Raw genomic sequence first — 16977 nt, forward strand, 5'->3', positions numbered from 1 at the left:
CTCGCGATAGTCATCTTCGCGGTTAACACAACGTCGCTGTTCGCCTCTGTGGAGCACTTCAGCGTCTTCATGGTGATTTCGCTATTGTGGAACATGTACTGCATTGCGCTGCCCACGCCTGCTCTGATTGTCGCGCATCACATGTACTTCTCAAACAAACGCCGCAACCTGCAGAGGCGGAATGACGTACTGAAGGAGGCGCTGCTCAGGTGCCGGCGGTCTGGGCACCTCGTGCGTGTGCTGGAGGCCGTTCATGAAAACATCGCCGAGGGCGAGCGGACATACCGCATGGACGAGGACTTGATGCAAAAGCGCATTGGCGAGAGCCGCGGGATCGACGAGCACAGGTACGGCAGCCCGCTGGACTTTGTGCGACAACAGGTGCGTGAGGGGCTCGACAAGGTTTCTGCAGCGCGACGCGACGTCGTTGGGGCGCTGCACAAGGTGCTAAAGACCAAGAACCAGGTAGTGAGCGGCACTAACGTGAGCGACGACGCGAGGCAGCCCGAGTTCTCGCTACAGGATTTCCTGCAAGTCGGGGATGTAAGCCCGCTTGCGGAGGAGGGTGGCGTTGGCGCCGGTGGGATTGCGCTGTACTACAACCCACGCATGCTGTTCCCATCGAATCTGGTCCACATTCCTGCGGTGTACGTGGAGCGCAGAGAAGACTGCTGGGGTGGCATGCGTGATGCCATGGGGCTACACTCGCACACCAGGCACGGGAAGGCCATCCCGCCGCGCGTGCCCAAGCTGACGACTGAGTGCACCGGTGCTGTGGCGGCGGATGCGTTTGCCGATCGCTGGCGCGAGGTTGGCATGCGGATGGGCGTGGAGACGACTGCGAACAACCGCAGTGCTGCGCTAGTCCCGCTAGCGGTACGTAACGCGGTGCGCGCACAAGACCCGACGATGGTGGTGGCCCCGTACGCGAGGGCCACTGGTCACACGAAGAAAGACGGCACTGCGGCTTCAACCGCCGCTGGCGCGTCGCCGCAGATCGCTGACGGGCCGTCCGGAATGGGTCTTGGGAAGCTGCGCTATCGGTGGGCACACCGCGCGGGGTGCTGCGGACTGTTTGGCCGCGTCGCGGACGAGACGGCTGAGCAGCGGATGCAGCGGCTCATGGCGCGCAAAGTGAAACGCGAGGGCTACTCACTGTTCGAGCGCCTCTTGCTGCGCTATTATCTGCCTGTCGTGTACTATCTTCGGGGCGTGCTGCTCGCGTTCCTACTAGTACTGTTCATAGTCATGTGCGTGCTGGGCTCGCGCATTGAGGCAGGCGGACTGCCAAACACGCTGCTGTTGGATCAGCGAAGCATTGCCGACACCTTTGCAGCGATGGGCGACGCCTTTGGCCAGCGGGGCAGCTGCACATTCTGTGGCCCATATTACCGATCGCAGCAAGACTACCGCCAGGCAAACACGGTAGGCATCGAAACGTGCTCACCCCAGTACGGTGTACAGATGAATCTATTCGTGGATAGCTGCGGCGTGTGCAATGGGACGAACGCGTGTGTGGACTGCACTGGGACACCGCACGGCACAGCAGCGCTGGACGATTGCGGCGGGTGCAGTGCTGCTGGACTGTCGGGTGCGGCGCAATGCTCCTGCTCTGCATCGCGTGACTGTCAGTACTGCGAGTGGGCTCTAGCGAAGAGTGCAGCCGGTGGCGGATTGTGCAGCGTGGCGTGCAACGCGAGCACGTGCGGAAGCAATGGCAAGTGCAACCAGTATAGTGGGACGTGCGACTGCAGTGAGGGCTTCACGGGGGCCGCGTGCAACGAGTGCGAGTCGTGGCTGCTGCCCATCGCATCGAACCCGACGTGTTCGAGGGAATGCAGCGAGTCGAAGAACTCTGAACTGTGCGACTGCCACTTCGAAAGCGGCCATTGCCAACTGTGCCCGGCGGGGACGCGTGGGTACGACTGCTCGCAGCCGTCGTTGAACTGCGGGGCGCACGGAAAGTTCGACTTCCAGACGGCGACGTGCACGTGTTCTCATGGGTGGACGGGGACGTACTGCAATGTGTCGAGCGCGTGCAGTGGACGTGGCGTGCTGTTGTCCGCCGCGGACTCGCCCACCGGGTCCGAAATGTGCGGCTGCGTGGGGCACTGGCGCGGCGGGACTTGCCAACTGTGCGACTGCGCGAACGGCGGAATGTGCAACGCGGTAACGGGAAGGTGTGAGTGTGTGGGCGCCTTCACGGGGCCGCGGTGCGAAACGTGCGCGGCGAGCTGCACACGGCGCGGCACGTGCCCTGACGTCTCGACGCCGAACGACGCGCTTTGGAATGTGCGGACGTGCATCGCCATTGCGTGCACCGAGGCGGACATACTGTCGGAGACGATGTGCCCCGCCTGTACACCGACGCAGGTGGTTCCCGTTGGCAGGTGCAAGGCAGACTCCAAGGCGTCATGCCTGGCCATGCCGGATTGCTGGTGGTATGTTCGCGACAACGCCGAGCCTCAATGCGGCATGGCGCGGCAAACGAGCGACTTGACGTCGCTCGACTGCAAGTGCCGGCATCCCTTGGTCTGGTCCGGCCAGACGTGTGGGATCTGTCTCGCGCTAGCTGGTGCGGCGTGCCTGGACGACGGGACAGTGCTGGGGTGCAACGGATTGACATACGCATAGGCGAGTACCGTCGTGGGCACTGATGCGTGCGGCGTGTGCGGCGGCAACAATACGTGCAGCGGCGCAACGGCAGCGATACCGATGTATGTGGACTACTTGCTTGATCTCACAAAAGTGCCTCAGATCCTCCACAACGCCGCATGGTGCAGGGCGGTGGCGAGCATAGCTGCCGATATTCGACGAGCCGATAGCACTGGTTCGCAGGCGAAGACGGTGCTGGAGGACTACCTCGGCGACTCAAGGTCTGAGCTGGAGTCTTTGGAAGACTTCTATACTTACGCCAAGGAGAACGGCCGGTTGAGCGAGGTGGTGTTCCTGCTTGACTACGACAAGGCTCCGCTGATGCTGCAGCAGATGCTCTATCGCGTAGAGAACACACTTGCCAACAGCCACAGCCCACCTTCGCAGGTGGTGGGGGTGCACAACAGAATATCTCGCTTCCTTACCACCACGATTCAGCCCCTCGCTCAAGCGCATGGCATCACTGTGTACTACACATCGACCCTGTTCGAGCCGGCAGTGGCGAGGGTCGGCGCTCTGCAGAGCCTGTGGTTCGCGGTGGGCATCGGACTCGCGGTAACGTTCGTCTTTCTCCTTGTGTACTACGTTAGCCTGACGACAGCCGTGTCGGCGACGATGGTGGCTGCGATTGTGTGCTTTGGATCGCTGACAGTCTGCACGGTCTTCCACTGGGAGGTGGACGCCGTGCTGCAGGTGTGCATCAGCTGCACCGTGCCTATCGGCATGCAGTACGTCCTTCACTCCTGCAGCGGGTACTTCGACTACCTGCAGACGACGACGTCACACCTGTTTGCGCGTGAGGTAACGCGGCGGAGTGCTGTTCAGGGGGCACTTCTACGGTCTGCGTCTGCTGTGTGCACGTCCGTCCTATGCGTGATTGCTGTCTCGATCATGTTCGCCGTATCAAGCCTTCTGCGGTTGCGACGCGTGGGGCAGGTCAGCATTACACTGCACTTGTTGGTGCTGCTTGCCGGTGTACTTTTCACCGGTGCGGTCGCCACACTTGGGCCGATGAAGGCATACCAGCACTGGACGATCTCCGCTCTGTTGTGCATTGTGTGTGCTGCGCTGTCCGGGCTTGCAGTACTGATCATGTGTAGCGTGAATGGGGTGGTTGGGCCGCACGGCAGCACGATCCTGACGCACTGAGGTTTGCGGCGTGGCAGATGCGGGAGACATGTAGTGTGCGACAGCGAAGGAAGGCAGTAGAGGTTGGCCGGCACGCCTTTCCGACCCGGGCTATACTAACCACGTGAAATTTACTTAGTCGTTGCCGGTGCTAATTTGCCTGCTGCTGCTGCTGCTCAGCTCCTGCGCCTGCCCCCTCACCTTCCTCGTCAGTATGCCCATCTCTCCTTGCGCCATTGTCCCTCCTTGACTCCGACCGAAGGGCCGATTGCCTTATTGTGAGCGCGCCTGCGTGCCTCAGCCGTGCAGCCGCCCGTGCTCGCTGCTTTTCTTTTTGCGGTGTAACTCTCTGCCCATCCTTCTTGCCTCTCTCGCTCACCGCTGAGCAAAATACGCTCCGCTCTTCTTTTTCCGGATCCCATCGGTCTCACTCGCGCATGCTTTCGGGTGTTGTGTCTGCCATATGTGTCTCCGGTGGAGCATCGTCCCTCTCGGCACTGCGTCAGTGCCGGCAGCTTTGCGCGTCTCTCTCTCTGTGGCGCCCTGTCCCTTGTGTGTGTGCGCGCTCACCGCTTTCTGTTTCGGGCATCTGTGTGCTCCGCTCAGTTTGCCTTTCTTCACGGGAATACGGCGGAGGAGGAGAGGAGAGTGTGTGGGGGTGCCCCTTCGCCCATGGTGAGGGCAGAGGCCCCCCCACTCTCCTCTCCTCCTCCGCCGTATTCCCCTCTTTTTTTTCTCCCTCCCCCTCTCCTCTACAGGCGTACGCCTGCATATGTGACTCAGAATCTTTTTCCCTGTGCCTTCTCATATGGCGGAGTGACCGTTGCTGCCCTCCCCCCTCTCTCCCCCTTGTCTTCCCCCTTCGAATGCATTCTTTCCCGTTGCTTCGCACTGGCTCGGGCAGGCGCGTCTTCATAGTGTGCCGTCAACACCGACTGCCCTCCGCTGCTATCCCCCCTCGCTGCCTACTCGCGTCACTATTCGTTTCTCCAGCGATAAAAAGTACGCACAAAGTTTGTGCGCGTGTGTGTGCGTCGGGAGAAGAATCGTTGAGGACCTCTGATCTGTCTCTTGCGGGGCGCTGAGCCTTCTGCCTTGGCGCGTGCTTACAGCTTCTCTTACACCGCCTTCTGAGTGAAGGCGGTCAGCTACTCGCCTCGCCTCTTTCTGAGTCCCTTAAGAGGAGTCCCCCCTTCCCCTCCCCTAACCGGTGACAGGCGGGGAGGGGGAAGGGGGGAGGGGCACACCCGCTCCGCGGTGGGCATCCCAGGCTTCCAGTTGCTCCCGCTGTCTCGTGTGTGCTGGGCACAGCCAGGACGATGCATCTCCCTGCGCATGTCGGCGGCCAGAGCCTGGGCGGCGCTGCGTCGGAGCGGCCTGCGACCGTGAAGACGCTTGTGCCGCGTGCGTGATGGGCGAGATGCGTCCGCGCGACTCGTGCGTGTCTTGCCCGACCCTGACGGTCTGCTGGTGTGGGGTGCCTGCGCGACGCTGGAGGGGGGGCTGCGCGAGGCGGCGCCTGTGGGGCGACCTGCGGGGCCTGTGTGTGTGTGGGGCGGCGGGCGGGGGATGGCTCTTGATGCGGGGGCCGTGCGCCGGTGTAGCGAGTGTGGTGTCCACCGCTGCGTTGCACCGGCCCGTGTGAGTGGGCCGGAGGGATGGTGGTGGCAGAGAGTGCGGAGCACGTCTCGCGCTGTATGACAGCGATGCGGACGCGCTGAAGGGGAAAAAAGGCTGTGGCACCCACTGCCCCTCCTTTGGGGGCTCCTCTTGCCTCGTCTTACGCACGCGGTGGCACGTCTGTGTGCGCACACCCACATCCACACATCCGCACTCAGCTCGACGTGGCCATGAGGACACAGACAGGTGCCTTTGCGCTGTTATCTCGCTGCATATCAACTGCCTCATCAAACGTAACGCGAAGCATAAACGGAGCGGCGGAGGTGGCATCGCAGCGGCTCGACCGGCTCACTTAGGGACAGCTGTGCGCCACAAAAAAGCATACTCAACAAAGAAACGAAGACAGATGCATACGCACGCATAGGCCAGCGAAGGCTGGCATGGCTGCAACTGTACAGGGGGCAGTACAAGCCGCGGCGCCATGGTACGGAGCTGTGACATGGAGCTCACACCCTTCTCTCTCTCCCTCTGTGTCTGTGTGAATACGTGCCGGTGGCCCGTGGCGGCACTTCTGCGCTTCGAGGGTGACGAGGAGAGTCACGCGGAGGGGCGTGCGTGGGGGCGGCATCCAGGGCCTGTGAGGCAAGTGGCCCGGGGGCCCTCTCTTGCCCTTTTCTTCGCCATTTCACGTCAATGTCGCTGCGGTGCGAACACCTTTATCGACAGCCCTTCTCATCGCCCTCTCTTCTCTGGGCGCTCACGCGACCCTCCATTCGCTGCGTTCTCCAAAGCCGAATGCATTCACAACACCGTATTGCAGGCGTCCGCGCGGTACTCTCTGCACCACCTCCTTTTTTTTTCGGTCTTACATGGTCTCTGAACGCGCTTCGTCACCACAGCGCACCACCTTCCCCCATTCAGCTGCAGTGTATGCTGACGTGTGATGCGTGGACAAGCCCACGCAGACGCCATTCGCGTGCACGAGTACTCACTTTAACGTCTGCGCATGACTGCTAACGTAAAGGGCTTCTTTGCATAGCCTCGTTCATCTGCAGAGAGCCATATAGATAGACGCAAGTGTACGCGCATACGCATACACACACCCATAGAGGAGAGGGGAAGAGGGGTGGGAGGGGGGGGACAGGGAAGAAGTTCTCCAAACTTACCTGTATACGCGCCCCTGACAGGGAGCCGGAGGCCCGCGTTTATTCGGCGCGGTGAGAGGAAAAGAGTGGGGGCGGGGTTGGAGGGTGGCGGATGGCTATAATGAATCCACCCGATATTCGAGACGACCCGGCGCTGCCGCAGCCAACGGCAGAGGTGGTGCCGTTGCTTGAGGTGGACGCCGATGGCGTTCGCGTGCGTGAGGCAGTGCACCTATTCCTTAGCCGTCTCGTCGATCCCCTCCTCCGCGCAGATTCCAGCTTCGCTGCCTCAGCCGCCGCCGGTGGTGACGCGCTGTCTGGCTCGCACGCATCCCCCGACTACATAGTCGCGCAGATGGAGCGCATCAGCACGTCGACCAGCTGGTGCACGTGTGTGGTTCGCTGGGCGGATTTCCTCCGCTTCGACGAGGACGCGGCGGCGGTGCTGCAGTCAGATTTTCAGCGCTTTTCCCCTTTCATCGACGAGGCCCTTCATCAGGTGCTGCTGCAGTACTTTGGTGAGGAGTACGCGAACCGCGGCAGGTGCCACCCGAGCCTCGTGTTCTCGAACGTGCCGCGATGTCTGACCATTCGATCGCTGCGGGCGTCGCTGGTGGGGCAACTTTGCGCGATCAAGGGCGTAGTGACCCGTACGTCGCAGGTGCGGCCGGAGCTGCTTGTGGGGGTCTTTCGCTGCAGCGACTGCGGCACAGAGAGTGTGCCCATCGAGCAGCAGTTTCACTACACCGAGCCGCCGACCTGCCGCAACCCCCAGTGTGAGAACGTGAATAAATTTCAGCTGATTCCGAGCCATCCGCAGACGCGGTTCGGTGACTGGCAGAAGCTGCGCATGCAGGAGGACGCGAACAACATCCCCGCGGGGTGCATGCCGCGCACGATGGAGGTGATTGTCCGCGCCGACGCCGTGGAGGTGGCGAAACCAGGGGACCGAATCCTCGCCATCGGCTGCGCCATTGTGGTGCCGGACGTGGTAAAGCTGTTCAACCTGGCCAACCGGCGTGAGGTGCAGCGGCAGCTGACGGGCGGTCAGCGGGCACAGCAGGACGCGCAGGCAGATTTGGAGGGCGCCACGGGGTTGCGCGCGCTCGGTGTGCGCGATTTGAACTACCGCATGTGCTTCCTTGCGACTACCATCACAGACGCCACGGGTGACGACCGCAAGATGACGCAGGCGGTGAAGGAGGCGACAGATGGGGCGGCAGAGCGGGAGGAGGTGATGCTCACGCCTGCAGAGCAGCAGAGAGTCCAGCAGATGCGTCGACACGACAGCTTACTGAAGGCGCTCACGTCGTGCGTGGTGCCGAACGTGTTCAAGCACGACGTTGTCAAGTTGGGGCTGCTGCTTCAAATGGTCGGCGGGGTCTCTAAAACAACGGTGGAGCGTATTACCCTGCGGGGCGACGTCAACGTCTGCATTATCGGCGACCCCTCCACAGCCAAGTCGCAGTTTCTGAAGTGGGTCTCCGCCAACATGCCCCGCGGTGTCTACACAAGCGGCAAGGCGTCCACGGCCAGCGGTCTGACGGCGACGGTCACGCGGGACGCCGACACAGGCGAGCGCACGATCGAGGCCGGCGCCCTCATGCTCAGCGACCGCGGCATCTGCTGCATCGATGAGTTCGACAAGATGGAGATGAAGGACCAGGTGGCGATCCACGAAGCCATGGAGCAGCAGACCATCTCCATCGCCAAGGCCGGCATCAAAGCCACGCTGAACGCCAAAACGTCGCTGCTGGCGGCGCTGAACCCAATCGGCGGCAAGTATGACCGTCGCCGCCCTCTGCAGAAGAACATTGCCATGACGGCACCCATCATGTCTCGCTTTGACCTCATGTTTGTTATCGTTGACGACTCTGGCGACGACGCCGATTTCGCTATTGCAAATCAGTTGCTGCGGCTGCACCGCTTTGGCGGTGCGGCGGTGCGGCCCCCCTTCACGACGGAGGACTTCCAGCTGTACCTCCGCTACGCACGCTCACTGACGCCGCGCCTCACACCTGAGGCGTCTCAGCTCATTGTGGCTGCGTACCGCGACATGCGGCTGCAGGACTCGCTTTCCAACCGGAGCAAGGTCTACCGCGTGACGACGCGCCTGCTGGAGAGCATGATCCGGCTGTCGGAGGCAACTGCGAAGATTTACATGAGCGATGAGGTGCGTCCTACTCACGTGGAGGTAGCGCTGGAGCTCATGCGGCAGTCCCTCTCCACACTTGACATGACGGAGGTGGAGCTGGTTGGCGGCGCCACCGACGCTTTTTCTGAGGAGCAGCTCGGCACCGTCAAGCAAGAGCCAGAGGCGGCGCGCGCCAGCGCGCCCCCCTCGTCAGGGGTGGCAGGACGTGATACCGACAAGGCCCGCGTCGGCGATGGCGGCACGAGTGAAGGAGGGCGAGCGAACTTCTCCGACGAGTCGGCCTCAGCGTCGGCGGCTGCAGCGGCTCCCCGGCGAAGAGTAAGCATCAAGGCAGACCACTACTTCGCCATAGTGAACCGGCTCGTGGCGCACCTGAAGTCCCTCGGCGACGAGGCCGCCCCAACGCGGCAAGAGCTAGTGACGTGGTACCTTGAGCAAGTCAAGACACTCAACAGGCCGCTACTAGAGGCGGAGCTGCGATACGTCAACTTGGTGCTGTCGAAGCTCGTCAAGGAGGGAAAGCTGCTGGAGGTGGACGTGCGTGAGGGCGACCCACCACGCGTGTATCTGGACCCGAATTTCAACCCCGACGTGACGCAGTGAACCGAACCCGCTGGGGGGCCGAGGGAGGGGTAGGGCGAGAGCCCCCACCCTCTTACTTACCTCACTCTCCCCCAAGACGCTTCCGCTACACTTTGCCTTTGTGCGGGTGCGGGAACGGGTCGTACGCGCGCGTGTGCGAGCATAGACACGGCCGCGTATTCCGGTATTGACGCTTCCAACAGAGACCGTAACAAATGCGTTCGCTCTAGCATGCGCGCCTCATGTGTACGACATTGTGGAGCGTCGTACACCCCCCACCAGCAACATCACCTCACCAGCACCCCACCTCCGCGTCTCTTACGGCATGCGTCCCCGTGACGATGCCGATTCATCATCTAACGCCGTGCACCCCGCACATGACGGCCATCTTTCTTTGCAGCCTTCTCGCGCTTCCGATCCACCCATCATTATAGGCTGCTGCTGTGTGTGTGTGTGCTCAGCTGCCTTCTCTGCTCTCACTCGTTAGGCTTCCCCCCCACCTCCCCCACCCCACCCACGGCGTCCCCTCACCAGCTTCTGCGTTCAATGCCTCTCTTGCTCTCTCTGTTGACAGGCGGGGAGGGGCACACCCGCTCCGCGGTGGGCATCCCAGGCTTCCAGTTGCTCCCGCTGTCTCGTGTGTGCTGGGCACAGCCAGGACGATGCATCCCCCTGCGCATGTCGGCGGCCAGAGCCTGGGCGGCGCTGCGTCGGAGCGGCCTGCGACCGTGAAGACGCTTGTGCCGCGTGCGTGATGGGCGAGATGCGTCCGCGCGACTCGTGCGTGTCTTGCCCGACCCTGACGGTCTGCTGGTGTGGGGTGCCTGCGCGACGCTGGAGGGGGGGCTGCGCGAGGCGGCGCCTGTGGGGCGACCTGCGGGGCCTGTGTGTGTGTGGGGCGGCGGGCGGGGGATGGCTCTTGATGCGGGGGCCGTGCGCCGGTGTAGCGAGTGTGGTGTCCACCGCTGCGTTGCACCGGCCCGTGTGAGTGGGCCGGAGGGGTGGTGGTGGCAGAGAGCGCGGAGCACGTCTCGCGCTGTATGGCAGCGATGCGGACGGGACTCGCTCATCACTGGCTTACTTTCTTCATGCCCTCTCCCTGTCCTTCATCTGACCGCCAGTCTCACTACTGTGAGCCGTCTTTGCTTTGCTGCCTCCAAGCTGACTTCTCGACCTGTCGCAGCTGCTCCCGCTGTGCGGCCGCCGGCACCAAGGCCTTTCTTCTTCGCTCTCCCCGCCTTTATTTCACGGCGCGCCCCATTACCTCATCGTGTTCGCGCATCCATCGATGCTGTCTCTTGTGTGCCTCCTTTGTCCCCACCCCTACACACTCTTTCCGTACTCCTGCCTAGACGCTTCGGTGGAGCGTCATGCCTCCGGTCAGGACGGTGAAGCGCGAGACGGATGTGGTAGTGCCCAGCGCCGGTGAGACCTACGTCGCTGAGGACGGCACCGTCTCGCAGGTGCTGGACGACTACATCGATGCCAACTACGAGCCAACGGAGGAGGAGGTGCTCGAGTTCGCAGACTGGATCGGCATGAAGCTGCCGGAGGATTCAGAGTATCTGTGGATCGCACGGGAGGGCCTCAAGACGCCGCTACCAAAGGAATGGAAGCCGTGCAGCACGAGCGACGGCGAGGTGTACTACTTCAACTTCAAGACGGGCGAGAGCAGTTGGGACCATCCGATGGATGGCGTGTTTCGTCAGCGGTTTGAGCGGGAGAAGGCCTCCGCTCGCAAGTCAGGCTTGGCGGCCGCTGGTGCGGGCGCGAGCCGGGGTAGCAGTGGGCTGAACAGTAGCGTGCACAGCAGCAATACTTCAGTTATACCACAGACGCATGTTATGATGACCGACACCGGCGTGCTTCGGCGAGACGTAGGGCCGGGCACAGCACCAGGACCCAGTCCTGCTGCGACTTCGACCACCAGCAGCTCAAACAGCGCTGGCGCTGCCACTGCCCGAAGCGAAACCAAGATAGTTATGCACCACCCTCCACAGCAGCAGCCGCGGCCAACAGCCATGACAGCGCGCGTAGGAGCAAATACACACGGCACCGCCGTCTTGCGAAACAGCGCAGCTGCCCTCGGTAGCCAACCTGCGCGCACCTTCACTGGAATCGCCCCAAAGAAAGCTGGCGCCGCTGACGACGCCTCTGCAGCTCTGCCCCGCATTCTCTCGGAGGCTGAGCGTGCGCTGGAGGAGCGCCTAGAGCGGGAGATGCAGCTAGCCCTCGAGGCGGAGCGGTCTAAAATGGAGGGTGTGCATCAAGGAACCATGTCCACTCTGCAACGTAACTTCGACGAAGATGCGGCGGAGATGTGCCGCGCAGACGCCGCGCGCCGCGCCGCGTCATCGCAGCAGGAAGACGAGGAGCAGGAACGCCATCTACAGCAGACACGCAGCAAGTGCGAGGAGAGCTACGGCGATGAGCTGCGGTCGCTAGAGCGAGAGGCGGAGTCGTACGCAACGAAGCTGCAGAAGTTGGAGGCGGAGGCCGCCCGCGCCGCCGCTGGCAGCACACAGCGAGCCGCCATCGAGGATGAACTCAATGTGGTGCTCGCCAAACAGCAGGCCGACGCGGAGGCAGACGCCAAAAAGCAGTATGAGACTGCTGTGGCTGCCGCTCAGTCTGCCCATGCTGCTGCTATGCAGAAGATCCTCAACGATGGTCAGGAAAGGGTTGCGGCTGTGCGGCAGGCGCGGCAGCGCAAGTTCGACGGGGAGGAGCGCGCGTTGGCGCTGCAGATGGAGACGCAGCGAAAGCGACTAGAGGGGCAGCTGAACGAGTTGGACGAAAAGCTCGCGAGCATGGAAGCGCGTGCGGGCGCCTGCGCGGCGGATGTCACCCCTGCCGCAGCCCGCTCATCGCCGCCACCGCGTGGCGAATCTATCAGCGAACAGCTGGCGCGTGTTGCCGCCGCGAAGGCGGCGCGGCTGCGAGACATCGAGGCGGCTGCAGCGCGAGAGCAGTTAGACGTGCGCACTAGCAGCGAGGCAGCTTTGGCAGAGCTGGCGAAGCAGGTTCGAGCGGCACAGCAGGCTGCTCCGCTTCTTCCAGCCGGCACTACGCCGACCGTTGCGCTGAGCTGTGTGACGCCGTCCTCTTCTGATCGATCCAGTGCTGTCACCGTGCAAGGCGGCGCACGACCCACCTCCGCGGCCCTCAGCGTTGCTTTCACGCAGGAGCTCAACCGCATCCGCCTTGCGCGCGGTAAGGAGCGGCAGGAACGCCTGGCGAAGCTGCGCGCTGAACGTGAGGCAGCGCTGGCGGCTGTCGAGGCGCTGCCCCGCTCTGCCTACTCGGAAGAGACTCACAAGTCTCAAAGCAGCGGCGCCGCTGGCGCCACAGCCAAGGACGGGGCTGAGAGCAGCCTGGCCACTGTAGAGGAGCTGAAGGCCGCGCACATGGCGGCGCTCGAAGCGGAAAAGGTGCTTTACGCCCAAATGGAGGAGGATCTGAAGCAGCAGTACGCATGCGAGGCCGCCGAAGCTTCCGGGGCGATAACGGCAGCGGAGCAGAGCGCCCTGGTGGCTAAAGCCGTGGACACGGAGATAGGTTTGTTCATCCGGGAGGCCACCGCGCGGTACAATCGCATGCGTGCTGAGGCCGAGGCGAAGCGGGACAAGGCCTTGATGGACCACCGGCTGGCGATGGGGGCTTACGAGCGGCGAAAACTGGAGACGGAGACTCGCCAGGCGCGAGAGCAGCGGGAGGCGCAAGAAGCTTTCATCCAAGACCGCCTCGACACCGCCGTCGCGGCGGAGAAGGCGAAGCTGGCCGCTGACCATGCGGCAGCGATGGCGCGCCTCGCGTCACGGTACGACGAGGAACGCGACGCCGTGAAGGCGGAGGTGGAGGAGGAGATGGCAGCCTATGAGGCAGCCGTACGGCAGCAGATAAAGGCCTCGACGAGCGTTACCGCGGCGACCGGTGACGAGAACCAGTCGACGACCTCTGCCACAGCGAACACTCTAGAAGGTACGGCAGCGCCCTGCTCGCAGGCGGAAACGGAGCTTGCTGACCGGCAGGCGGAGTGGGCGTGTAGGAAGCGCATCCAGGAGGCGCAGCGAGCGGCGCTAGAGGAGAAGCAGTCGGCGATGCAGGCACAGAGGCAACGTTTGGAGGCGCATTTAGCGGCGTTGAGGGAGGAAGTTGCCGATCTGGCGGCGACAGCTCCGGCCGCTGAATCTCAGCAGCCTTCTCCCTTGGCTGCTTCCACTTCTTCAGCTCCGCCCCCTGCGTCGGCCTCAGCGAGTGGGGCGACCGTGGGCAGCCATCTACGATCGGTGCACGAGGTGCTTATGCAGGCCCTTGAGCAGGGCTACCGCTCTCAGGAGGCCGCCCTGGAAGCCGAGCTGCAGGCATGGCGGGGAAAGATACGTGCTCTTCAGGAATCGCGGCCGGAGCCACCGTCTGCATTGACTGGCTGGAATACTCCACGGCAGCAGATGGTTGCCGAGGCCGGCCACCCTGGAGGCGCGTCGTTGTGCCTGGCATCGACGCCATACCTGCTCCACCACCACCCAAGCCCTATCGCTAGTGCCGCTGCTGGCACATCGCTGCTGAACACGCCGGCGAACCGCATGACCTTCGAAGACTCTCCTTGGCAGCCTGCCGCCAGCGCGGGTGGCATACCGCCGCTGCAATCCGGTATGACGACTCGCACTCCTTCGGTGGCTACGAGGGTGCCAAGCGTCGCCGAGGCGATTCTATCCTACGAACAGCGGCAGCGCGTTCTCCAGCAGCGCCGAGCCTCGCTAGAGACGGCTCGTGAAGCATGGCAGCTTCGCCGGAGGCAGAAAGCGGAGCTTCAAGAGCAGGAGCAGAGCCGCGTGAACCTGACTGCCGCTATGGAGGCCTCACAACACAATCGCATGCGTGATTCTATGCAGTCAAGCAGCCTCGACGTCGATGACGCCGCGCGCCGTAGACGTCAAGAGGTGCTCAGCCTCTTTTTATCGCGCCTTAGTGAGCGTCTTGACGTTTTAGCGGGGCAGGCGATGCAGCCCCCGCACCACCATCAACAGCAGCTCCATCGCCGCGGCCATTCTGCCACGCATGCCAGCGCCCATGGTGCATTGGCATCCTCACCGCACGCACGCTCGCACAGTGCGTGTAGCCACCACCGCAGTATTCATGACGAGCGACAGCGGGGCAGCGCAACGTCCTCGATCACACCTCCACCGCGTCACTCAACGCCATTGAAAAACAGTACTGCTTCTGCAGGGAAGGCGCCGCCGCCGCCGCCGCCGCCGCTGCCGCCGACAAAGTGGCCGCTTTCTCGTGGCCATGCAACGACCTCTCCATTCCCACCGCACAAGCGGAGTCGGACGTGCCTTGGTGGAGCACCGCCCGGTAGCCTTTCATCCAAGTGGGACACGCTCTTATCACGGTACCATCGTCACCACTGTAGGTGAGAGAACGGAGGGCCTCGCTAATCGAGGGGAGAGATTGCTGTCTCCCAATTTGGTCAACTCGTGACCTTCCGAGCTCGAAGCACTCGCCGCTTCCCCTCCCCCTGCCCGGCTCCCAGGTGCAGCCCCTCGTCATCCTTCTCCTTACGACTTGCCTTTTCACCCGCAAGCGCGCGCGGAAGCAAGGGAAGGTTGGCGAGCACTTCCGTGCAAGCTCCAACGCTTGCCTTCTCTCTCGCGTGGTACATGCCAGGTACACACATACAAACACACACACGTGCATAGACAGGTGAGCTGCATGTGATGGCCCTTACACGTGCCGCTAAAGCTGCCGGCCGCTTTCTTCGTCTATCCTCCTCTCTATCCTCCCAAACAAAAATAGGCACACCGTCATATACACGGCGGCCGCAAGTGGCCGTTGATGTACACTGATCAGCACGGCATCGCATCAAGTGCCGCCGATCTTCGAGCACTTCGCGAGATAATGGTCGAAGGAGGCTCAGTGCGACTGCCGCTGCTGCTCTTACGCCTCACCCCCCTCTCCTGCTTCTCTATTCCAGGTGTGCAGTGATTCTACACCCTCGCAAAGGCGTTGCTGCTGCTGCTGCTATCGCCATGGCCCTTTAGCATCGTGAGGAGGGTGTTCTTTCCATGCACATGCCTCATCCTCTCTCTCTCCCCCTCCTCTGTCGGCGCATGCGGTCTGCAATGCTCACAGGTCGCTCGTTGCCTTATTGGGCTGCCGCCCTCCCCTCCTATACCTCCTTCTATACCCCTGCTCGCGCTCGTGCCAATCTTCGCTTGCGGCTTCGACTGTCACCTCTCTCTCTCTCCCGGACTTTTTCTGCGGTTGCGCGCTCTTTCATACACGGCCGTGCGCACGCATATGCGCATGTGTGCCGCACCAATGCTGTTTGATTGCCCATGATGACTGCGTATGTGTGTGAGGGCGCCCTTCCCACAAGGGTGATAGGACGCTGACGACATCTGCGACTGCCGCGACTAGTGTCTCTCGGCGACTGGTGGCAACAACAACAAAAAGCGGTTGCGGAGCTCCCCTCTTTGAATATATTGGCACACTACAAGGCGGTGGAGGAGAACGAGAGCGCGCGCGCGTGCCCGAACTCCTCGAGATCCACGCGCCGATCCACATATCCCTCCCCCCTTTTTCACCCGCATCAAATGCTTGCCCACCGTGGCACCGTTGCTAAGGATGGCGATGTCGTGCTCGTTGTGCACGGACACCGCAACATCACCCCTCTCGTGCTTCAGCGCGGCGCCGTTCTTCACTGCAAAGCTGGCAGGTTTCACCATGACGACATCATTGGTCGCCCTCTGGGCCGATACGTCGAGGGCCGCGACCATCGGAATAGCTCCCCGCGGGCGCCGTCGGTGCTCATTCTGCAAAACAGCGCAGATATGTGGACGCAGGCCGTGCCGCATCGCACACAGATCATCTACGACACCGACATTGCCGTCATCCTCTTAAACCTGCGTCTTGGCCCTGGGAAGAAGGTGGTGGAGGCGGGGACCGGCAGCGGCAGCCTAACGCACTCGCTGGCGAGGACAGTGGCCCCGAGAGGGTGCGTGTACACCTGCGACTTCCATAAGCAGCGCTGCCTGGAGGCGCGTGCAGAGTTTCGGCGCAACGGCCTCGACTCGCATCTCGTATGCAGTCAGTGGCGGGACGTGTGCACGACTAATACTACTGCCGCTGACGCCATTGACGGTGTGGAGGAAGATATTGCAGCGATGGATGCGCCGCGCACCGGCTTTGGCGTTCCGGCAGGCTCCATAGACGCCATCTTCCTCGACGTCCCCGCACCGTGGGCGGCCATCGAGAATGTCTGCCACGCGCTCAAAGCGGGTGGGATGCTCTGCACCTTCTCCCCTTGCATGGAACAAACACAGCGAACAGCGGAGGCGCTTCGGGCCGCTCCGCACCACTTTGTCGACATCCGCACGGTTGAAGCCCTGACGAAGTTCTTCGAGCCTGTTGTCAAGCGCGCACGCGAAGCCCACGATCGCGACTGCGTGAAGTTCCGCTCCACCCTCGTGTCGAAGGGCCACAGCGCCTACTTGACGTTTGCGCGCCGGCGACTGGCACAGGCCGAGTCGCTTGAGGAGGCGACGGCGCTTCCGGCGGTTGGCGCCCAAGCAGATGGCGGGGAGGGGGCGACAGCGGCGCAGTGACGCGCAGCGATTCCCCTCCCCTCCCTTTCTCCCCACAATCCGCCCCCCGCATACAACGTAAGCAAAAGGACGAGTAAGCAAA

At 62.7% G+C, this 16977-nt stretch overlaps 5 protein-coding genes across 5 annotated transcripts; all 5 read left to right on the plus strand.

The window, feature by feature from the left end:
- Positions 1–69: 69 nt before the first annotated feature.
- On the plus strand, positions 70–2634 carry LSCM1_03270 (uncharacterized protein; the record flags this gene model as incomplete). Its single annotated transcript, XM_067320816.1, has 1 exon — positions 70–2634. The coding sequence occupies one exon, from the start codon at positions 70–72 to the stop codon at positions 2632–2634; it is 2565 nt and encodes an 854-aa protein (XP_067177426.1).
- An 81-nt stretch (positions 2635–2715) lies between these two features.
- On the plus strand, positions 2716–3804 carry LSCM1_03271 (uncharacterized protein; the record flags this gene model as incomplete). The annotated part of the gene is made up of 1 exon (XM_067320817.1): positions 2716–3804. One exon carries the CDS (start codon positions 2716–2718, stop codon positions 3802–3804), a length of 1089 nt encoding a protein of 362 aa, XP_067177427.1.
- Positions 3805–6669: 2865 nt separating this feature from the next.
- LSCM1_03272 (uncharacterized protein) lies at positions 6670–9306 on the plus strand (the record flags this gene model as incomplete). The annotated part of the gene is made up of 1 exon (XM_067320818.1): positions 6670–9306. One exon carries the CDS (start codon positions 6670–6672, stop codon positions 9304–9306), a length of 2637 nt encoding a protein of 878 aa, XP_067177428.1.
- A 1349-nt stretch (positions 9307–10655) lies between these two features.
- Positions 10656–14705, plus strand: LSCM1_03273 (uncharacterized protein; the record flags this gene model as incomplete). The annotated part of the gene is made up of 1 exon (XM_067320819.1): positions 10656–14705. The coding sequence occupies one exon, from the start codon at positions 10656–10658 to the stop codon at positions 14703–14705; it is 4050 nt and encodes a 1349-aa protein (XP_067177429.1).
- A 1179-nt stretch (positions 14706–15884) lies between these two features.
- On the plus strand, positions 15885–16895 carry LSCM1_03274 (uncharacterized protein; the record flags this gene model as incomplete). The annotated part of the gene is made up of 1 exon (XM_067320820.1): positions 15885–16895. The coding sequence occupies one exon, from the start codon at positions 15885–15887 to the stop codon at positions 16893–16895; it is 1011 nt and encodes a 336-aa protein (XP_067177430.1).
- Between the last annotated feature and the right edge of the window lie 82 nt (positions 16896–16977).

The sequence above is a fragment of the Leishmania martiniquensis genome, chromosome 28 (assembly GCF_017916325.1).
Source record: "Leishmania martiniquensis isolate LSCM1 chromosome 28, whole genome shotgun sequence".
Lineage (NCBI taxonomy): Eukaryota > Euglenozoa > Kinetoplastea > Trypanosomatida > Trypanosomatidae > Leishmania > Leishmania martiniquensis.